The sequence below is a fragment of the Pipra filicauda genome, unplaced genomic scaffold (assembly GCF_003945595.2).
Source record: "Pipra filicauda isolate LSUMZ 115617 unplaced genomic scaffold, ASM394559v2 scaffold150_size2825430_pilon, whole genome shotgun sequence".
NCBI lineage: Eukaryota > Metazoa > Chordata > Aves > Passeriformes > Pipridae > Pipra > Pipra filicauda.
In genome coordinates, this window is record NW_024103996.1 from 652,304 (window position 1) to 676,126 (window position 23,823).

The following is a 23,823-nucleotide window of genomic DNA, read 5'->3' on the forward strand; positions in this document are numbered from 1 at the left end:
TTACTCACATTCCACTCGTATTTGCTGAAAAAACAGATCCAGCCCAGCCAGCACTGCTGTGTCCTGGAGCAGGGGAAGCAGCTCTGGCCCCTCCACACCAACCATCCCAACTTGAAACGCACCCTCAGTTGGCCCATCCAGCCAATTCCCCCACACACAAAGGAAACAACATCAAAACACAGGGAGCACAGCCAGGTAAACATTTAAAATTTATTAAACTTTTTGGTCAAAAGAACTGAACAATTATGTACAACCCCACGGATCGGCTCGAGCAGGCATTGGGAACGCGGTCGGATTAACGGCTCAGACCCCCCCCGTTCCACATCTCAGGAGTTCCAAAGTGTCACAACCAAGTACAGTATAGGACTGAGTGAATTGAACCTTTCTCTGTAGAACCTCAGGGTTTGTCCTTCCCACTTTCCGGGGACCCTCTGGCTCGGGGGTGGTACCGGGAGGGGTGGGATGGCCACGGTTTGCTCTTGGGAGCGTAACACACCTTCCTTCCAGGGAAAACGGAGTGTAAACCACACTTGGGGCTGCCTGGGGGAAGCTGGGGTCTCTGGGAAAACATTCCCAGGCTGCAGGCACATGGCAGAGGGCAGGCTCTGGCCGTTCGGGGCTGCTGGACGTGCCTGCGGCTCGTCCGGGGGAGGGGGATGTGATTTAGGCCTCTTTGGAAGAAAGAAAAAACAAAAAAAAGAAAAAGTACCTAAGGCTTAAAACAAGTTGGGCAGGAGAGTCCCAGCAGCTGCTGTCACACCAGCTGTGCTCGGGGTGTCCAACATCTGCCCTGGGCACAACCTGGGCCCGGTCTGGAACTGCAGGGGACACACAAGGTACTGTGCCAAACACTTAAAATAAACTGTTCCCTTCATGACAAGAACTTAAAAGTTAAAAACCATAATGCACGTCAGTTCTGCCTCTGGCTGAGGGGGGGATGCACCACAGAAGCTGCATTTTTATCCTCAGGGCAGAGAAGTGTCGATGTTTCGGTTCCCTCCGTGCAAGGCCGACACTTGGTTAAGGCTGTGGATGTTTCTAGGACCCTTTCCATCTCCTACTCGGCACACACAGAGCCTTGGACAACAAATCCAGTGCAACTCCAACTCTATGACAATGCCATGGAAACTCTAAATTTAGAATCTGAAATACTACACAAAAAAGTTCGTATTAGTCTGCCAAAAACTCGGTGTTTTGGGGCAAACCCTGTCAGAGGTGCCACCAGGACTGTTCTGCACCAGCTCAGGACATGCAATACAAAAAGAAGACTGAATACATCCCTTCAGCTTTAAAAACACGTTTGATAGGCTGTTATTTATTAAGTGGTTTACACCAGAAGGTGTGGTTATAGATACAGTTGGTGAGTAAATAGTCATGGACACCTGCCTAGAACCCAACTCAAGCCCTACCTAAGTGATCAAGGTCAGACCCTGCGCTGGCTCCAGGCCTGAGGAATGTGTACAGGCATCAAGCACAAGAAATGTTCTGAAAGGCCCAAATATTACAGCATAGAGAGCGCGCGAGAGAAATTACACTTTTATGACAACCTTTTCTTCTCGGGTGTTAAATTTTTTGGTCTATAAACTGGAAAGAAGGCTCAGACGTCAATAAATACATTTGTTTTGTGTTGGCCTCACTGAGCACTGTCCATCAATTCTGCCTGGGGAGGCTCCTCCCCGAAAGCCGCCGGGCGCTCCCCCCCCACCGAAGGCAGAACCACTCCAGGGACTCAAAGCCAGGCCAGATCCTCTCCGTTAGCTCAAGGGAAGTAAGTGCATCAATGTTCTTCACTGGTAGGACAACAAGGCCTTCTGTTACAGATAAACAACTGAGCTGAACTATGCGAGACGAGACTCTGTCCACGGGCAGCCATCCCTAGTTAATCTTGTCCTGGAATAAATACAAGTTATTGGTGGCAGCTACGGCGATGAAGTTCTCCGTGGGGTGCCATGCTGTGTGGAGAATCTTCTTGTTGAAGTCCAGACTGTCAACGCTTATTTCGTCCTTCTTCCTCTTCCCCCCTGTGCACACTTTGCGTGGCTTTAGGATGGCACGGGATTTGCTGCTCTCCCTGGAGGCCTCGAGAGTCGTGTCCCGGCGCGTGTTCCGGTCAAACATCCTGAAGAAGTTGTTGTAAGATCCAGTCATGATTGTACTGGTGAAGGGCAGAAGAAAGGTAGATCTTGTCAGGTCTCCAGAAATAATATTCCCCCCTCCTCTCTCACACATGAGGTCACTGTCAGGCCAAGCTCATGGCCAGTCCATTACACTCTGCCAGATGGACACCTCTGCTCAATTGCTCTGGGACTGCAGCACTGCTCCCACTGCACCACTTCCTCTTCTTCCAGGTGTTGCCCTGCTCTCCCCATCCTGCCACTGGCAGTTGGCTGCAGTTTGATTCTTTGTTCATCTTTACAGGAGCAAAGCAGGTTTTCCTAGTGCTACTTCATCCCCTTATCCCACAGCAACAAAAACGACAGACTGCTTTGGACTGGAAGGGACCTTAACGACCAACCATGGGCAGGGACACCTTCCACTAGCCCAGGTTGCTCCAAGCCCCGTCCAACCTGGCCTGGGACACTTCCAGGGATGGGGCAGCCACAGCTTCTCTGGGCAACCTGTGCCAGGGCCTCACCACCCTCCCAGGGAAGGATTCCTTCCCAATATCCCATCTGACCCTGCCCTCTGGCCGTGGGAAGCCATTCCCCCTTGTCCAGTCACTCCAAGCCCTTGTAAATAGTCTTTCTCCATCTTTCCTGCCAGCTCCTTCAGGCCCTGGAAGGCCACAATTAGGTCACCCCAAAGCTTCTCTCTTCCAGCCTGATCAATCCCAACTCTCTCAGCCTTTCCTCGCAGCAGAGCTGTTCCATCCCTCTGATCATCTTGGTGCCTCCTCTGGACTCGCTCCAGCGGCTCCATGTCCTTCCTGTGCTGGGCCCCAGAGCTGGAGGCAGCTCTGCAGGTGGAGTCTCACAGAGCAGAGGGGCAGAAATCCCACTGCCAAATTTGTTTGTGTAAACCTAGTGCTCCAGTGGGATTTCTCCCCTCAGTAACTCGGAGCCACCTGCAGCCTCATTCTGAGTAACCAACTTTGGAACCCCAACTCCTGATGCTGAGGGAACCCCAGCCCCTTTTCCTCACCTGTCCAAACCGTTCCAGCAGCACTCGAACTTGTCGAAGATGCAGTCGTTCTCGTACAGGGAGCACAGTTTGCTGCGGAGGTACTCGTGCACCTTGGGGACACGAAATGGGGGTTGGACACAGAAACAGAGGAAAATGGGGAAAAGGGATGGTTCAGAAGAGGTGAACATGTACCTGATAGGTCTCTACAGGCCTGTTCTCCATGTTGAGGTCCCACACCTTGACAGACAGGTAGTCCCTTGTCATCATGTATCGCCCGTTGTGGCTGAATTTCACATCAGATATCGATGATATTATTTCTGAAAAAAATGACCTGCTGCTAGGATCTTCAGGTTCCTCAAAAACTGCAGAGAGAAGACACAGTTCCAGGTGAAACCAACACCAGGGCTTACAGCTTCTAACATTTTTTCAGTACTGGAAAATTTTAAATCAATTACTAGTTTCTTTTTGAAGAAAATAGATACTTTTGAAGAAAATAGATACTTTTTAGCAATAATGTTTTTAAAGCACTGTTGTGCTCTAGGCCATCAGATTGCCAATGTGCATCTCCGACACTCAACTACAGCACAGCTCCAGCAAAGCACAACTCACAGGTCTTGGGGATCAGCCAGAGGAAAAAGGTTAAAACCAGCACATTGGTACAGTAAACACCACACCTGATCTGCACATCCCATGGAAGAGGAGCAGATGGGAACAGCAGCATCCCAAACACAAGGAGAGAGCATGGGCAGTGTAGTACTTCTCTTTAGACCTGAACCAACACTGTTCTAAACACCCCACTGAAATGTGAGCAGCTACACTTGGAACGTTTTGTGTGGGTTTAGAGAGCAGATCAAGACACGTTGTTTAAATCCAAGAGTCAACCTCTGGAATCAGCATTTCCTGACCCAGGCTACCCAGAACTTGCTCTTTTTTGACAGACCCCTTGCAACAGGAGGTGACTGAGTCACAAGCAGCTAAAAATAAAGTGCATTTAAGTGATTTAACGCAACACTGAACTGAATCAATGAAGTGGCCTCGCATTCTCCGCTTCCTATTGCACAAATACTTCCTTCCAGCACCCAGAAACCTCTCTCTGCACTGCAGGAAGCTGACCTGAAACTGTCAGTGTGTCAACCCACAGGGCTGATAAACCACAGCTCTTGCAGGAGGGAACAGGGAACACACAGCTGTGTACAGGGCAGGGAACAGGGATCCTTAGGACTTCCACAGCAATGCCGTCCTTCCTCACTTACACGAGTTTTCATGGCTCAGCAGCCTAAGGAACATTCACCTTGAACCCCTGGCCACCTGCAGTGTATATCCCAAGGACTAATCCCATCCTAGGAGCTGCACTGCTCCCAAGGGGAAGGGGTTCTGGTGGCATCAGCCCAGTTTCTAACACACAAAGGTGGATGAACTGCTCTGAATTGGCCTGTGATGAGCAGACAATTTAAGAGGCACCAAAGCTGAGCGTGGCCAGAAGAAAGGTGTCGCTGGTGCCCAAAGCACTTTCTCCCATCAGTTTATGAGGCAAAAATGGGCAAAGAGGAGCAGAGCCAGGTGGTCAATTGCCTCCTGCCCCCCTTGTACCCGGTGGTGGCCTAGAACGAGACGAGGCACCCGTTCTGTCCCCGACCCCGCCGTGGCCGGTACCCCAGCAGGACGCGGGTGGCCCCGTGCCCCCCGTGCAGGGGGTGTGTGTGTCACTCACACTTGGAGTGGCGGTCGCAGAGGGCCGAGGAGCGCATGTCGCACAGGCGGATGGTGCCCTTGCTGCTGCTGTACACGAACACGTTGCACTGCTGCGGGTGGAACTCGGCCGCCGTGATCACCTCCGTCAGCTCCTCCATGTTGGCCGGCTTGATGTCCACGATGTCTGGGACGGCTGGTAAAGGCAGGGAACGGCTCGCATTTGACCCCTTCCGGCAGGGAACTGGTGACAAGTGTTGGAAATGCCATGGCAGGAGCTTTAACTTCTGCCGTGTGCAAGGCACACGAAGTAAAGTGGAGCCTAGAGAAGTCTGGATTTCACAGATCACAGAATCCCAGAATGGTCTGGGTTGGAAGGGGGACCAGGTTGTTCCAAGCCCTGTCCAACCTGGCCTTCAACAATTCCAGGGATGGGGCAGCCACAGCTTCTCTGGGCAACCTGTGCCAGGGCCTCACCACCCTCCCAGGGAAGGATTTCTTCCCAATATCCCACCTATGCCACTGCCAGAGGGCAGTGGGAAGCCATTCCCCTTTTGTCTATCATCACACACTCCTGTAAAAAGTCCCTCTCCATCTTTCTCCATCTGAAATCTAAGACCTGGACAATTTTAGACTCTCAGATTCACAGAATATCCCACAAGGATCATCAAAGTCCAAAAAGTCCTCTCAAGCCTCCTTCTTAATGCTTCCTATTGAACACCAAACATACCTCATCTCTTTACCCAGAACTTTAGAAAACTTGACCTAAAACTTTACAAGATTACCTCTTTAGAAGACAGTACTTTTGTAACTTTTGTTTTACTGCAGATTTGTTGATGTAAAACACAGTTAGTTTTGGACACACAGGTTTGCAAAAAGATCTGAAAATTCTTTCTGCAGTTAATGAAATCATGTGACATGGAAAAATATTGAAATCCGTTTTTTTTAAGAGAAGTGTCACTTGGTTAAGAGACCTTAAACTTTGGAAAGAAGTAACACAGTAAGAAAAGATCTGGTTTTCAAATCTGGCAACTCTCATTTAAGTCGACTGATCTTCACAAATTAAGGATGCTCCTGCAATTCCTCAGTTTCTCCTTAGAACACACTCTATGGTATTTTACTGATGGTTTTCTATTGGAAGCACACTTGCCCTCAGGAATGACTGATCTTTCTAACGCCTGCTTTCACTGCATTACACCTCCACACTTACAAATCCTGTTTGAATCCCTGGATTCAAACACCCACTCTAATTAGTACCATTAAAGTGATTCTCTCAAACACAGCCAGCTGAGCTGTACCAGGTGTGCCCCGAAGACACCAAAGGATACTAAAACTCCTGTTTGTGATTTCCAGGTGCCAGAGGTTGATCCGGAGGTCATCTGCAGACAGGTACGTGGCGTAGTCGCTGTTGACGGAGATGGAGTTGATGTGGTACGTGTGCGCATTCGCAAATATCCTGCGGGGACTCGCCTCCACCATCAGGTCCATGGGCTTCAGGGTTGGCACCTGCACAGAGAAACGCCACTCACTGTGGGCAGAGAACTCATTCCTGATCCACAAGAGATTAATGAGAGTCACCAAATCGTTTAGGTTAGAGAAGACCTTCAAGACTGAGTCCATTTCCCCAGCACTGCCAAGGCCACCAATAACCCGTGTCCCCAAGTGCCACATCCACACACCTTTTAAATCTCTCCAGGGATGGGGACTCCACCACTGCCCTGGGCAGCTGTGCCAGGCCTGGACAACCTTTTGGGGAAGAAATTTTTTGTAACATCCAACCTGACTCTCTCCTGGCACAGCTTGAGGCTGTTTCCTCTCATCCTGTCCCTTGTTCCCTGTAGCAGAGCCTGCACCCCTCCAGCTCCCCCCTCCTGTCAGGGAGTTGCAGAGTGAGAAGGTCCCCCCTGAGCCTCCTTTTCTCCAGGCTGAGCCCCCCCAGCTCCCTCAGCCAATCCTGGTGCTCCAGACCCTTCCTCAGCTCTGTTCCTTTCCCTGGCCATGCTCCAGCCCCTCAATGTCTCTCTGGTCTGAGGGGCCCAGAACTGCCCCCAGCACTGGAGGTGCCCCAGCAGTGCCAGCACAGGGACAGTCCCTGCCCTGGGCCTGTGACACACCATGGCTGGCACTGGGGCCATTGGCTTCTTGCCCACCTGGGCACATCTGGGCTCATGTCCAGCTGCTGTCACCAGCACCCCCAGGGCCTTTTCCAGCTTTCCAGCCCCTCTGCCCCAGCCTTGAGTGTTCCATGGGGTTAGTGTGACCCAAGGGCAGGACCCGGCACTTGCCCTTGTTTTCCCTCATCCCACAGATCCAACCTGTCCAGACCCCTCTGCAGTGCTTCCTGCCCTCCAGCAGATCAATATCCCACCCACCATGGTGTCCTCTGCGAACTGGTTGAGCACTCCTTGTCCAGATCATCAATAAAGATCTTAAATACCACTGGCCCCAATACTGAGCCCTGGGAACCCACAGGTGTGTTTAATTAATTGATGGCAATTAGTTAATTGCACACCACAGATTTCTGTATTGATTTAGTGACTAAACAACTTAGAAAACTACTGAGCAAGAAAAATAATGAAAGAGCATATGGATGCTGACTTTGGATACTGCTGACAGGAAACCTCAGGCACCGACTTCTGCATCTGTCAAACCCAGCCCTTTGTGCCTCACCCAACAGGACATGGGGTGTGTTTGTAACAACATCTAAGGGTTAGAGAAACAAGTCCTTAGAAATGTCCCCAGATCTCAGAGGGGTGCTCAGGACATTGGCAACAACATTTCTCAAAGAAATCCCCAATTTGTTCCTGAACAGTCAGCACAAATGCAGAGACACCTGGGTGTCCTGCTGCCACAACCAGCTGAGCTCAGGGTGCCAGGGTTTGGCAGAGCCAGGCCTAACCTGCCCTCAAGCTGCTCCTCAGTGCCCAGCACTGAGCAGGGCTGTCCCAGCACAACCCCAAGTGGCATCATCTAGCTAAGGACCAGGTCTGACAGTGTCCTGGATAACCCATCTGCCTGGAGCCAGAGCCAGATCATCCCAGAGCTCCCTCACTGCTTCCCTGGGTTTGTATCTCCAGGCTGTTTACATCCAACTAATGATTACAATGAATCCATTACTTTTTATCAGACCATGTCCTATCTCACTACGCCAGTGCTCCCAGCCTGGCTGTGACATCACAGGTGCACTAATGGGAAAAATCAGGAATGGTATTTGGAAATGCCACGGTCTCAGTATTGCTTCTCCTCCATGTCCCACTTAACAAAACATGGGGACCATATTTCTGTAACAAAACTTGCCATCAAAGCCCCCAAAGCCCAGAGTACACTGGCTCTCTAAACCCACATGGAAGTAGCTCTAGGTGAGGTTTTTCCTCCTCCCAACTGTTGCTCGGACTTGGCTCACTCCATCATCCCTTCTCCCAAGCTGCAGTGACTGGCAGGGCTGCAGCTCAGCCCACACTTCCAGTCCCAGAGAAGCAGCAAGTTCAGACGAGTGACTACAAGTGTAAGGGTGGCCCTGGCTCTGAGAGCAGGGAGAGCCTCAGTTCTGTTCCTGTTTATGGTGACAGCAACACAGAACCCCAATAAAAACCCCAACTCTGCATGTTTCATTTCCTGAGCTCCCGATCTAAGCGATCCCAAGTTTGGAGCACTGCCCACTACAGCATGATATCCAAGACTACTCCAGTGCACTTTAGGTTATCCAAATACTTCAACTTTGCCTCTAACAAACACACCTTCTACCCAACCACAGAATATCCAGCACCCTGTTCCAATTTTTGAGTCTTGTTCCTAGAAATACAATATTATAATCATGAAAGTTTCCATAAAGCTTTCCAGAGGGATCTTATTTAATAGTTTATATATATATATAAAAAATGAAGTGTCTTCATTTTTTCTAAAGTTTTCAATGACCCTGACCCAAACATCATTTTTAACCTGCACATTTCAGTTTGGGAGCACAAAGGTAGAGAAGTACATGCAAAAAGATATGTAAAGTCAGAGACGTACCCGTAGTTCTTTGATTCTGACAGGATCCCTAAGTCTTCCATCTTCATCTTTTAAATTATAACCTTCGGCTCTTTTATCCCTTTCACTTATTTTCCATAATTTAATAGTTTTATCTAAAACCAAAAATTCACACGCTTGAGAATGAGTTCAATTCAAAATGAAAACCTTAAGTAGGGAGTGAGCAGAGTGGACACTATTGACCTGTCTGGGTTTTCCCGCTTGCAGCAGAAAGGACCCTGGCAGAGCTCTTTACCCTGATGGAGCTCTTTGTCCCCAACGGGATGCGCAGTTTGAATAAAATCCAAAGTTGTGCCTGAGCAATAAGGCCTGTGCTCCCACTCGCCCAAAGGACCCTTCACAGGAGGCTTTCACACACCAATTACCCAAGTTCCTCACTAAGCCCTGTATGATTATCTGAAGTATATTGACAGACCAGTGCTAAGGACAAAACCCAACAAACCCATGGGTACACACTTGTTTCACCCATGAGTGAGATCTCTGGCTAACTGGAACCAAATCTCTCCTCCCTAAACTCCTGCAGAGCTTTAAAGCATTTAAGATGACAAAGTTTAAAGAATGCTTTAAGTTTATTAAGACATATCAAAGTAAATGATTTTAATTTCAAGGTCCAGCAGACGGAAGTCACTCCTGCTTTTAAAAGTTTATCATGACCTCACATAAAGTCTTTTAAATACAGGGCAAAAAGTGATCCAAACTGTGAGGAGCAAGCACCTTTCTCTGACAATAAGAGCAAACTTTTCCACAGAATAGTTTAGGTTGAGAAAGACCTTTAGGATCATGGAGTTCAACTGTTCCCCCAGCACCAACCCAAGTCCCCAGTTCTACATTTCCAGTTACAGATGCTCCATGATGCACCAAAACAGAATACACTCAATACTCACACAGACCTCACACCCAACATTACAATCAAAACATATTTTGCAAATAAAGACATTAAAACAACCCCAAAACACTTCAGAAAACCCCCAAGTGGGTCACAGCTGAGACAATATTCCAATGACAAAGTCTTTTGTGTAAAAAGAAAGGGTCCTTACCATTTGTAGACAGCAGGAAGTGAGCAGCATTCTGTTGTGGTAACCACCTAATTTTATTAATTTTTTCTTCGATTTCTAGACTTTTCAAGTAGTCAAACTCAGGCTCGTGACTCTGGAAGGTACTGTAAACATTATATTCTCCCCGAGAGAGAGGACGGGTTTTACTCTGCAAGAGAACAGAGCATTTCTTCAGGCTGATGTCACTGGGGGCACAAATTAGTGTCTAGAAATTGTCCAACAGAAAGTCCACTTCTACAACAGATTGTGAATTTTACATTTTCACTCTGATACTGTACCAGTTTAGCATCAATACAGTGCACACAGCCTTCCTCTTCCAAAATGCAGCTTTATCTATAAACGTCTGTGTACCCCTCAGGCTTTGTTATCCTTCTCTGTGGATGTGGGAGCAAGGAACAGAGAGCAAAGTTCCAAGTGTCCACAGATTTGCATTATCAGATTTGAGGCAACTTGTTATCAGGCTTTTCAAGTAGGTTAATGTTCATTATTGGCTCATGTTGGAGAACAGCTCCACTGGTGTTGAGTTTTCCCCTGCAGCGTCTCACAAGTTTCCACGTTTCCTCAATGCACCGTTTCAGTCGATTCTGAGACTTTAAATGATTTTACTCCCTACAGGTCATTCGACTTTTAAGAATTTTGAAGAGGACCCTCTCAACTGACCCCATCCAGCAGCTCCCTGCCCTTGGAGAGAGCTGCCTTTGCTGGCACTGGTGCTTTCCCTCTCTACTCACACATCAGGTTGGAATAATTGGCTGCTTGCAAGTGAAATCAAGTCATCTGAGCCCAGGGCATGATGCACAGCATTCCAGTGTGCCTTCCCAAATCCAAGTGTCTGGGGAATTGTATAACCACCCTAAGCTGTCATTAACCTGGTTAACCTAGTCTTAAATTCACATTGGGTAAAAATATTGTCGTTATATTTGAAGATTATACACTTTAGATTTTTCCTGCAGTTTTGCACATGACAAGAGAAACGTCCCTCATGCCCAACCCTTCCCTCAGTTTCCACGTGCTCCCAAGGAGACAGCTGAATCTTCCTGTGTACTTGGGGTTTGGTTTTCCCCACTCTCTGAGGAAGTGAGGTGACAAGTGGGTTCTGCCTTATGGAACAACTGAGCCCTGGCAGCTGAGAGCCACCCCATAATAGTCCCACTACACACAACATCAGTCCTGATCAGGGGGCACTTCTGACCTTCTCCCTGGGCCTTAGTTAAGTCTGTACCCAGAGTAAATGATGGATGAGCCCTGAGCTGCCTGGGTGCAGACGGGTAACATTTCAGCACAGTTTTCATTTCACTGCTCCAGAGCCCTCCCAGTACAACCAGTACAGCACCTCTGGGAAAAGGGGTTATGAACAGCACCACAGTGAGCATGAAAGGCAAAATACTGGCGAGGTGTTCATTAACTGAGCATTATTTGAGCCACACAAGGAAGGCAGAGGGATTCTGCCGGGAAAACAACACACAGACTTGTAATATTCATGCACAGACCAGCTGAATTAAAATTCCACAATCCATTCTGGTATTTCTGGTCCAGGAAAAGGCTCAAAACCAAAGGCTCAATCTCTCATCAACTCTGATGCAAATGACAGGATAACCATGCTCTTTGGTGGGGGGACAGAACTGCCAAGTGGAATACTGACTTTTTAAAGAACACAATCCCAGACATAACCATTATTTTCCAGCACTTCATGCACGTTTCCAACCCCTGTTGTTGCTCTGGGTATCCAAGCTCAGGGATGTGACTGCAGGATGAAGGCAGAGGAATGTTACAGCACTGCCACACAGCTGAGCTGTGAACTGCAGGAGGGACAATCCTCCCACCCTCCCAACTCGAAACACTCAGGGGTTTCTGGAGAAGTGGCTGCTCCCACTGGTTTTGAGTCATAGGACCCTAAATCAATTTTTAACCACCTTATCCCATTATCCTTGCAGCTTATTTTATAAACTTTTCTTACATCCTCTCCAAAGCACTGTGATTTATCTCAGCTCAGCCTGACCCAGTGGAAGGTTCAGGAAAAGTCCACAGGCGATTCTGCAAAGTGACACTGAGCACGCCAGGTATACACAAAGAAATCACCTGGATTTTTGGAACTTTTTTTTTTTTGGAGAAGAGAGGAACCCCCATCAAATGAACCCACCGAGTGCAGCCCAGGGCACACAATTAGAAACTTGGCTAACTTGGAGTTTTCTGAGAAAACTCTCCATTTAAAGCATTTAAACCTCAGGGCATGAACAGGTGAAGTGAGACTGTGCAACACAAGAACGGTGTAGTAACAGCACTTTTGTTTTTTGAGTCACTGACCTCTTGTTCCCTTTGAAATATAACCACTCTGCCACCTTTGTCTCCTGTTGCAAGAAGATCACCAGAGTAATTAAATTCAACTGTTGAAATTATATCAGCTGTAAAGAGAACAGAAATAAAACAGCACTGTAATGTGGAAAGCAAATCAAGGAGTTTCAAGACTTGAACACAAAACAAAATTACAACTTATACTAATGCAGTGACACAATTCTTCATTTACATCCCTAAATTAAGCCACATTCCAAATCCTAACATGATTTTATTGACAAGCTAAAACACTTACTCATCTCAGTGTAAGCTTTGGGGCCTTCAGCCAAAGTGTTTGTTCTACTGTGGACATAATGCTGCCATATCCATGGACATATGTGTGCTCCAAGCTCCCCAAAGTGGGAATCCTCTCCAAAGTGATCCATGTGTGGTGTTCCCTTGCATTGATCCAGGTGAGGCTGAGGCTCACCTGCCTCTCCTGGAGCCGAGCACTCATGGAGTTAGTTCAGAAGCCTGGAATGGGCAGCTCCCCTCTGTCAAAGGGGGGGTAATAGAAGGAGAATTGTTCCAGTGGAGCTTCCTGAACCAGCCCCATGCAGAAGCATCAGCAAAGATACAAGAAACCAGGAGAGCAAAGGAAAAGCCCTCTGGACCTCCAGCTCCAACTGCCTGCAGCGCCCTCAGACTCGGCCTTAAGAGCACCCAGGTTTATCCCACTGCAGCCACAACTCCAATCAGGAGGTGGCAATAAAGAACTAATCAAACAACCAGAAGCCAAGGAGCAGGAGATAAGGAGCTGGAAATGTCTGTCCCAGGGCTGGGGCAGATGGTAACAAAGCCAACAAAGCACTCAGCAAACACTGCTCCTGCTGGGCCTGCTCACATCAAATATTGCTTTTATGATGCAGATATCAAAACTCTAAGGTTTGAAGAGTATGACAGCAATTAGTTCCAGAGTGTGCAATTGGAGACTTGCTGAAAACCCCTTTTCTGTATTGATTTTGATGTTCTATCTTCGAAATTCCTTTCAATAACGCCCCACTCTCACGAGGAAGGTGATTAGAAACCCTAACCAGTATTCTCAATATATAATTCATTTTTCATCTTTTATTAACAGATGACCTTAAAAGTTTTTTCCTAGGGCGTAGGGATAATGATTTACCTTCTTGGATTAAAAAATTTATTTAGAATGAATACATGAATGAGTAAATATCATCTTTTTACAGATTTATCCCAGCCTTCAATATTGCATTACTAACCTGCTTCTGGACACGTCTAGTTTTGTAGTCACCTTTCTTTAAAGGAAATTATCACTCAATTACCAGTTGTTACCAATTATACACAGGGATTTCAGGAGACACCATGGAAAAGTAGAGAATCAAGGAAAAAGAAATGAACTGATGAGGTAAACAACACACTGAAATAGCCTGTCACCAACACGCTCAAGGAAACAGGGAAATGGGGAGGGCACAGCAAGACAAAAATAGAAACTTCCTTCAAATAGTTTCTAAGTTAAAAAATTGGAATACGAGGAATCACCTTTTTCAACATCACTGTACTTGTTTTATATCTAAAAGTATTAATTCAAACCAGTTTTCCCTCTAGCTGAGTTTAACTGAAGCAGATCAATCCCTAAATCATTCCACCCACTGCCCTCAGCACTCTACCACCTCAAAGCAGGTAAAATAAAAAAATTAAAAGTACAAGACTAGAAGTAAAGCCCAGAATGAATTCCAAACCCATCAGTGTTCTTCTTGACACTTCACCCACCTACATTAGCTCTTTATTTCCAAGTCAGCTTAGAACTTTTAGGAAAGAACAAAGCAAACCTCTGCAGGTTCTTCAGCATCACATTAACTTTTGGATTTTTAAAGGTTTTTATTAGATGTTGTAACAACTTCTTACATGTGCAAGCACCAATGTTATTTCTCTGTCTTATTTTCAGCCTTTTTTACACACCAGCAAAATAATTCCCAATGAAACGCAGGAAAGGATGAGCAAAGCCAAGACAGCATGCTATTTGCTCAAGGACAGCATCCAAAGTTCTCTTCTCAGGTACAGACACCTTGGTGACAGTGATATTCTAGAAACAGAGGTTTGTCCAACTTTCCCTCCAGTTGTTCCCGTGGGGCTGCGACTGTGCTCCAGAAGTATCCATGTAAATCCTCCTCCTGTACCTGTGGAGAGCAGCAAGCCCTGTGGCTTTACAGTAAGATATTAGGCTGGTAATATTTCTTTCCAGACATGAAAAATTCATGTTTAGCCTCACTTCTCGAAATGAGTTCCACCTTGGTTACATTCTGCATCCAGAGCAGAAACTCCAAGCTGGTTTCAGAGGTGGTGTATTAAAAGGATTGCTACATTGTGACCCTGCAGCATCCCCAAATTTAAGAGCACTGAGCACTTCTATGGGTAGGAAACACCCTCCTGACACACTAGAGGCCTACAAGTACTCATCTCCACAGTAATATGGTGGAGCCATTCCCTGACCCAGAGAAATGCTGTGAGCCCTGAGGGATGTGTCCAAGTTCAGAGCAAGTGCTCAAGCCTTTCACGATCCCTGTGAGTGTGAACCTCCCTACAACAATCCCTGTCAGAATTTTGGGAAGTTTAGAACCTCCAAAGCCTCCTGAGCTGGCTCTGCTGGAGGTGAAGGGGGCTGGGATGGCAGAGCTTTTATTAGGATTTGGAGATGACAGCAAGCTTATACCTGCAAACTAACTGAATCCCCCCAGGATTCCTCACGGGATTTCTGACACTGGTATCAGCACCCAGGCTCTGTTTGAGGTAATGGAGAATGCAAAGGGATCCACACCAGCCACATTAGGGGCCTAAAATTAGCTCCCATGAACTTTTCCTCTCTCAGCTGGCCGTGCACTGCTGCTCTGGTGAAAACCCAAACCTGAAAACACAGGATTACTTCATGGCTCACTCAGGAGAGAAGGAATTTGCAGCTGCAGCTCGTGCTCAGGACTAACACGAGACACGAGCAGCATCAGCTCCTCTCATCCTTCAGAGCTGTTCAAAGCCTTTTGCCAGGAGCCCTCTCCTCAGATATTTACTAAACAGGGAACCACTCCCTGCTCTCTATCATCATCTAAAAAGGAGGCTGCTCCAACTTCCAGGGGATTTTAACCTAAAATCATCCAAGTATGTAATGGACAATGCCACTTTATGTTCAGCACACAAACAAACAATGCACATCTGCTAACCTGGCTCCTGTCCCACCTCTTGAAAAGGAGTTTTAATACACAGCCCCTTCTTCATGATCCATCCTAGAGATCCAAAGCATGGACTGCTCTAAGGCTGAAGGAACTCTCAGCAGCAGCTCATGCTTTGAGAGGAAATGGCTGGATTGGAAGGCAGATGGCTGGCATGGACTGCCAGGGACACTGCCAGTGGGAATGAGCACAGAGGAAATATTTCTGTGCCTGCCATCAAGCTCAAAGGTGGCACACCTTTCATCCAGCACCCTGTTGTCGTATAGCACTGGAGTTATCCTGTGGACAAAGCAGTGGGAGACACTGTGTGGTCTCCTACAGCGGATGGGAACGAAGCAGAGACTGCAGAAGGGGTCAGTGCAGTTCTGTGCTCCTAAATCAACCTGGAAAGCAGACATTGGGATGTCTCTGGAATACTGTGTTGAGCTGTGGAGGAATAGGAGTCTTTTGCAGCAGGCAGTGACAACAGACCATTCTGAGGGACCACAGGTGACAAATGAGGGTAGTCAAGAACAGCAAGGAACTGCCACTTCAGAGCAACTCAGCAAAGAATCACCAAAAAAAACCGCAGCAAATAAGATTAGTGAAAAAAAATAGAGATACCCTTTAAAGGGAACAGATTATCACAGAGAATGAAGAAGTTTAGAAACCAGCACCTACTAAAGAGCAAATCATAGAAAAAATGTTTTAAAACTCAAAATCCTATTGGAGCTCAAGTTCCAGACACATGGGGCCTCAGAACTGCTGGTACTGAGTTACAGTAACTACACTCCCCAAACATTCCCTGGGTATCCCGCTGCACTGGAAGGCTCCAGGGTGGGCAGAGGGAAGTGTGACAGTTCTCCAGCTGGGATGGCTGCAGTCACCACACTAGGGGAGCACTCCAAGCCACTGGCAGGCACCCTGCTCCCAACAGACCCTTCCTGTTCCTCCTTGTGCTGGGGCAGGCAGGCAATCCTGGAATTTCAGTCCCAGCAGGATTCCGACTCCAGCACTGAATTCCATGATTCAACCTCTCCCTCCTTCCTGTACCTGTCACTGACTTACTTCCAGGTGAACAAGGGTTCTCCACTTGAACTATGGGTGCCAGGACAGTCAGTGGAACAGAGTGGTGTTACCCTGCAGTGGGGATGGACTCAGACTGGTATTGCTGCTATTGCTCCGAAAATATGTCCTAAAATACTCTTTTTTAACAGTTGGTAGAAATTAGAACTGTATTAAAACGTGAGCTGAACTTTTCAGCTACCAATAACCACTGATAATCTATGTATACATAGAAGTTACTCAAAATCACCCGTTTTTCAGAATACGCCACTCTATATACACAATTTTTACATTCCACTTTTAGGATTTCTTTGAAGAGTTAAGACAGGAGTGAGATGTACCAGAAGTCAGGACAATAAACCAAAGGGGTATAGTTTTGCTCAGATCAAACTTCTCTGAACTTACACTGCTAAACACTCTGCCAACCTAAAGTATCCATAAGGTCTAACAACGTTTTATGCCCTAATACTCAATCTGCTTGCAAAATGGCTTGAATTATCTTTAACTAAACCTGGTAGGGTTTAGCTGAGTCCAAAATAACTCTGCTTTTGGAACTAATTTAAATCACTGAAGAGATTTAAGGTTAAGCAAGGGCAGGAGCAGGGCACTCTGGCTGCTCCTCAGCGGCTCGGCCGGCACCGGCCAGCCTGGAAGCAGAAGCTGTCTGAGGTCAGAGCTGCTGCTGACAGGCTGTGGCAAACTCCAAACATCTTGTTTGGAGTTCTCTGGGAAAGCCTGCCAGCTCCTGTGTGTCCTGGATGGCTGGAGCAGAGCCACTTGGCTCCTCTGAGGAGTGCTCAGGCCATTCTGCTCCGAGCACTGGAACACGGGGGAAAAGCAGCAGCACAAGGTGCCACAGTGTTCCCAAGGCCTGCTCCAGAGCCAGCAAACCCAACACTGAACCCTCCTTCTAGGATGTAGCAGCACCTCAGAGTTCCATCTTGTAAAAGACAAGATTCCTTCCCTCATTTAGTTAAATTTGCATTTTCTTGCCAATGGAAGCAGACTGTGACTTGATACTGGAAGTCCTTTAAATTACATCCTCAAAGACTGTCTCCACTGAGTTCAGAGTGCACAGAGTTGCCTGGATGTGTCAGTACAAAGCAAGCAAGGAAAGCATAAAGGAAGCACAGCAAGAAAAGGGAACAGTAAAGGCAGAGTTCAGTGAGACAGATGTAAGTGTTCCCTTCCTGCCTGCAGAGGAGTGTGTTCCCTTGCTGTGCCTTCCTTACAAGTCATGAGAAATTAGGGAAATTGTTTCTAATATTCATGACATAATTCAGGATTCTCTGTCCAAACCTATTGCCTCAGTACTGTTTTTTAACCTCCAGAATAGTAATTTCAGTAAGCTTTCTCCTACTGGAAGTATATTTAATTAATTCATGCTATTGTTAGTTTTTCCTAAGGAGCTCATTGTCATGCTGTTCACTGTACTTCTAGTAGGAGTTCAGAAAGGTCTTAAAATGATGGGAGAATCAAATTTTCCTTCCACTTGCAGCTTTCACACCTTCTTGTCCCTTAAAAAAGAGTTTTTTGTCATTTTTGATTAAGCTTTTTCCCCAGATGTTAAAACACTCCCCAAACAGCCCAAGCATGAGGATGCATATGGGGACTATACCCAACATTTCCCAGGTGCACAGGTTCCCCAGGCTGCTGCCAAGCATTTATCATTCATCAGCTGGGTGTTCTGAAGCTCCACATTTTCATGAAAACATAATCACGGAATCCCAGTCTGGTCTGGGTTGGAAGGGACCTTAAAGCCCATCCAGTCCCACCCCCTGCCATGGGCAGGGACACCTTCCACTAGCCCAGGTTGCTCCAAGCCCCGTCCAACCCAGCCTGGGACATTTCCAAGGATGGGGCAGCCACAGCTTCTCTGGGTAACCTGTGCCAGGGCCTCACCACCCTCACAGCCAAGAATTTCTTCCCAATATCCCATCTAACCCTGTCCTCTGTCAGTTTAAAGCCAAGTAATTTATCTTCTCTTGTAGCCTAGTGGTTGCTTAGTCTTTTAAAAGACCTTTTAATCTGTTCTTTAATGTCCCACTTCCCATCTTTCACTGGTGCTGAGGATGTTTTCCTCCTTAATTCCCATAAACCTCCTCCTGTGTAGTTTTCTGACAAGGCTGTCCTAACTTTTTTCTGTGTCAGAGTCAGGAAAGAGATGCTAAACCCAAAAGCTCTGGGAAAGCTTCAACAGCCAAAAAAAGGCATTTCTGAACCACTTCCAACTGCCTCCAAGGTCTCCACCTGGACCATAAACTCCTCCTTTCCTTTACAAAAAAGACAGGTATCACTGTCCCAATGCTCACAATGCTGAACATTTCTGCACTTACATCCACAGTCCCCCCCTCCTATCCCTGCAGTTCCATTAACCCATCATGTGCACATGCCAGAAAAACCACAAAAATCAAAGTGTGATCCCATGGTAAAGATCACAGATGGAAGTTCATTGCACATGAGCAGGCAGGACACATCCTGTGCTCCACAGAAAACTGAATGACAACACTCACATGACCACTTCAACAAATCCTGAAGATCACCTGGAGCTTTTTTTTTTAAGCACGGCTATTCACTTGTAAATCTAGAAACTTCCCAAAGTTCCCTCCTGTTGCATTTCTCACAAAACACACCTGTTCTTACTAGTTCCCAGAGTTATGGACATGTTACTGTACAGTAAGACAGTGGAATTTACTTTCCAGTGCCACAACACCCTGGGGCTTCTGTTGTCTGACACCACTGGAATTCAAAAGAACACTTATTAAATACCGATTATCTACTGGCTGAGCACATTTTTAGGTAATAGGGTGCTGTGGAACTTGGGGTGAAGACAAATTCTTGGTCCATGGGTTGTATGAAACCTCTGGAATAACATGGCCTGTCTGAAGTGCTGACTCTGCTTTCTCCAGCTGGAACCCAACACGTGTTCAGGGCAAAACTGTTTGTGAAATATTATCATGGAATAGTTCGGATTGGGAGGCACCTCAAAACTCATCTCCTTCCACTCCCTGCCACGAGCAGGAACACCTTCCACTATCCCAGGTTGCTCCAAACCCCGTCCAACCAGGCCTTGGACACTTCCAGGGATGGGGCAGCCACAGCTTCTCTGGCAAACTCAAAACGAGGGGAGGGCAAAGATCATCTGAAGTCCTGCTTATGGCAGACCACTGGTTTTTAAGGAAAAATCCAAACCCAAACCACAGCTTAGAGCCCATCTTCTGCCCCCCTCCAGCATGAATAACCTCCAGAAATAACCAGAAAGGAGACAGTATACATGGCTCAATAATGGAGTCATTAGTCCCAAATTTTCCAGTTCATACAGAAAAAAGATGATCTTAAAGCTGACCAGAACCAGGTCTCACGGAGCTGTACCTCTACTGGAATAGTTCTTCTAAAGGCAAGAAATCATGCCAGAATTCCCTTTCAAAACAGTGGGAACAGGCCAGTTAAATTCCTGAACACATGAGAACATTTTAAACCACTGATTTATAAAGACAATATAACAATAAGAGCATTTCTAAATCACTGGTATCTGCACTTGAGAACAGGTTCAGGATTACAGGCCAATATATTTTTATTAGATTGTGGTTGTCTTTGCTCCTGGTGTTCTGCTTTCTGGCAAAGTGCTGAGGTGACCCAGCACCCCATGGGCTGCAAAAGGAGAGTTTGCTGAACTGAGGATAACAAGAGATCTCTCACTTTATCAGGGCTGACAATACCAGTCACTATCTGGAGAATTAAAAAAAAAAAAGTGTATTTCTTCAGTCTTTAACCGAAAATACGGAATTACATCCAGAAATGGCTATGGACTAGATGCAGAACATCTGGCACAAAGGAATTTGGGCATATCTGCACATTATTTAATAAACTGGTTTATATTTTGCTTTCCAAAAAAACCCCCTCCCATAACAGAACATTTTTGAACATGCAAAACAAATTCAACACTGAAAACATGAAAGAGATAAGGTCTCAGGCAGCATTTGTATTCCACATTTAGAAAGGTCCTTCCTACAGAAAGAGGCAATCCAAGAATCACAAACTGCACAGGCAATCAGTGTGGGGTTTGGAGCCACGTGGTTTATACTAACAACACTATTACAACACATCTCAAATTACCTTAGTTTTTAAATTATGCTTATTGCCATCCTCAATATTAAATGTTTCACTCAACATCTGTTTTATTCTCCAGTCCTCCTCCATGAATCCAACCAAAGTTTTCTGCTTTAGAAAACTCATAGTCAATACTTTAGAAAGTCCACATTCAGTAAGTGATGGATTTTCCTGCTCTCTGAACACTGCCCTTCCCTTCACTGACACAGAGCCTGTCCAGAGTTCAGGGATCTCCTCCTGAACAAAAGGAACACACACACACACAAGACAAAGATGAGAATGTGATTTTCTGTATTAATGACCCAGTTAGGAAAATCCTGAAAACGGAGCTGGCAGCTGCCAATCTAATACAGCCACTTGTCACAGTATTTTTATTAAGCAACACACCCGAGAAATGACTGCTCAATATAAAATGTATGTTAGACCTGCCCTGTAAAGGAAGTGATGTTTGGGTAAAGCTGCCTGAGCACCAGGCTTTGGAGTTTCAGCTACTGAATGACCCTTCTGTGAGGAGATTTAGCAAGACAGTCTGCATGGAATAGGTTGGACATGCTGGCATTTTCCTCTAGAGAGCTTAAAAACTGAACAAAAATTGACAGAAACAGAAAGTTTTCACTATCACCAAAACTTAGGTGAAATCCCAAGGCCATTTCAAGGCAACAGCTGCCCATCAAGCAGGTTTGGATGTGCAGTTTGGTAAGAGAAGATTGAAAAAACGGTAATGAGGAAATATGTCCATAACTGGGGCCAAAATTCTAGCAGTGTTATTTGCTCACTTGCTGCATCCTGCTGAATTAAATTCGGGCAATTATAAGAAAATAAACGGTTTATTTTCATTATTGAGTTCAAATTTCAAGGCAAAAAGTATCGGGAAGGGAAAGGCCACAATCCAAAATAAAAACAAGGAGTCACAAAAACTGCAAATAGTTTTGGTATTCCCACAGGAAAACCAAACTCTAGCACCAATTCTGCAAAAACACAGGTTCTGCATGATTCCTGAAGCCTTCCTGCTCTGCACAAATCCACACTGCTCAGGAATTGCCCCTGGGAAGGGACCCCAGGAGCCAGATGCCCCCAGGAGTGTTTCCTTCGCAACTTCTAGTCACACAGATGACAGATCCCAAGAAAAAAGGACCATTTGACAAACATAAAAGCTACTTAAATATATTTCCATAAGAATTCTGGGAGCTTCAGAGCAATAGTAAAAGCTACAAAACACATTCAGGGGGGAAAAAAAGAGAAGAGAACAACTGAGTCTAGTTTCTCAAGCAGTTTTCCAGTCAATTCCTCCCATGGCTATTATTTTAAATGGAATGCCAAACAAGTGGCATGAAAATGAAAACACTGTCAGCATAATTCCCCAGTAGCAGACAGAAAGGAAAAATATTTACTGCACCCAGTAAAAAAAAAATCCCAAACCCAAGCTGAACACACACAGCCCTGAAAGTCTGTTCACACTTCAGAAAGGAGCAGTGCCAGCCTGGACAGTTTGAACACAGGAAATTTAGGGAAAAAAAGGAACTTTCTCATCAAAGTCAAGCAAAATGCCCCCTTGGTTCTGCACTACAGAGAAACACTTTTCCCAATTAAAACATTTCTTGTTTTCTACTCTGTCCAAAACATGCCACACTCAGAAAGTTTCAGAGAAATGCGAAGGTGTGCCCTTTTTCCCTGCTTAATATCCCTATTTATAGCTCTCAAATGTTAACAAGTGGGAATAAAATCTCTCCACAGCTGCAGGAAGCCTTTAAACTGCACTTTTTAATGCAGCACAAATGACAGACCTGCACTCTCTGTGCGTCAGAGCAAAACTTGACAAGCCTGACAGACTCCACTGGGAATTTTTTCCCCCTCTCCCTGTGTTTTATCACTGTCAGTACCTTTTCTCTCGAGCCCAGAACTGTGTCCAGTTCTGGGCTCCTCACTACAAGAAAGACAGGGAGCTACTGGAGAGGGTCCAGCAGAGGCCACAGAGATGATCTGGGGTTTGGAGCATCTCTCTGATGAGCAGAGATTGCAGGAACTGGGCCTGGTTAGCCCAGAGAAGAGAAGGCTGAGGGGATCTCATCAATCCACACAAATATCTCCAAGGGGTGTCAGGATGGTCCCACACTCTGTTCAGTGCTGCCCAGGGACAGGACGAGGAGCAATGGCCATAAACTAAACCACAACAAGTTCCACCTCAACACGAGGAAGAACTTCTTTCCATGGAGGTGGCAGAGCCTGAAACAACTGCCCAGGGAGGGTGTGGAGTCTCCCTCTCCGAGGAAATTCCAACCCCACCTGGACTCGTTCCTGTATCACCTGCTCCAGGTGACCCTGCCTGGGCAGGGAGATGGACTGGGTTATCCCCAGAGGTCCCTTCCAACCCTAATAATTCTGCGATTAGCAGAAAAGCCCCGGAGGAAGGCGCCGTGAGTTGTGTGTGATGCTCTAAAGGTGGGATGAGAGGCTCGCTTAGTCACGGCCCACCCCTGGCCCGGCCGGGAGCACTCGGGGCGTTCGCGCCCCCCTCACCTTCCGCCACGTCCTCGTCGATCGCCCCCTTCACCTGCGAGAAGCACCACTGCAACTCGTTGCTGCTGCCGCCGCCGTCGCCTCCAGCTCTCGCCACCCCTGCGGAGGGAAGGGGGAGAGGGCGGTGAGGGAGGGAAGAAGGGAGGGTGGGGAGCCCGCGCCCTCAGGGCCGCCGCGCTCCCGCATCCCCCCCGGTACCGCCCGGCGCGGCCCGGCCTGCGCCCGGCTCCCGCGGCCGCGCGGAGCGCACCCGCAGCCCATGGCGGAGCCCAGCCCAGAGCCGAAGGCGCGGCCGAGCGCGGACACCGACCTGCCATGGCGGGGGGAGCCGCGGGAGCGGGGCCGGGCGCGGGGCCGGGAGCGGGACGGAGCCGCCCGGAGCCGCGGGAGGGTTCGCGGTTTCAAAATGGCGCCCATTGCCGGGCGGCCCGGCCGTGACGTCACCGCCGGCTCCCCTCGGGGAGGGCGGGCCGGGCCGGGAGCCGGGGGCGCTTCCCGGCGCTGTCCCGGAGGGATCGGGGCACGGTGGAGGGCAGCAGGAGCAGGAGGAGGAGGAGGGGGACCAGGAGCAGGTGGCGCTGCGGCCGCGGAGTCGCTCCCCGGGCGGCAGCGGGGACTCCACGCGCGCCGCTCCGAACGCGCCTTTACGTGAAGGGACGGGGCGGGATCGCCCCGGCTGGGGGGTAACGCTGTGCTTCCCGATTTACTTCTGCTCCCTCCGGGAAGGGTTAATGGGGATGGTT

The 23,823-nt window shown here is 47.4% G+C and overlaps 1 protein-coding gene across 1 annotated transcript; it reads right to left on the reverse strand.

The window, feature by feature from the left end:
- Positions 1-192: 192 nt before the first annotated feature.
- PPP2R2D (protein phosphatase 2 regulatory subunit Bdelta) lies at positions 193-23,450 on the reverse strand. The gene is made up of 10 exons (XM_027746323.2): positions 23,391-23,450; positions 23,081-23,179; positions 12,201-12,298; positions 9,879-10,044; positions 8,824-8,936; positions 6,141-6,318; positions 4,835-4,999; positions 3,316-3,485; positions 3,142-3,233; positions 193-2,155 (listed from the first exon to the last, which is right to left on the reverse strand). Exons 1-10 carry the CDS (start codon positions 23,395-23,397, stop codon positions 1,876-1,878), a joined length of 1,368 nt encoding a protein of 455 aa, XP_027602124.1. The 5' UTR covers positions 23,398-23,450; the 3' UTR covers positions 193-1,875.
- Between the last annotated feature and the right edge of the window lie 373 nt (positions 23,451-23,823).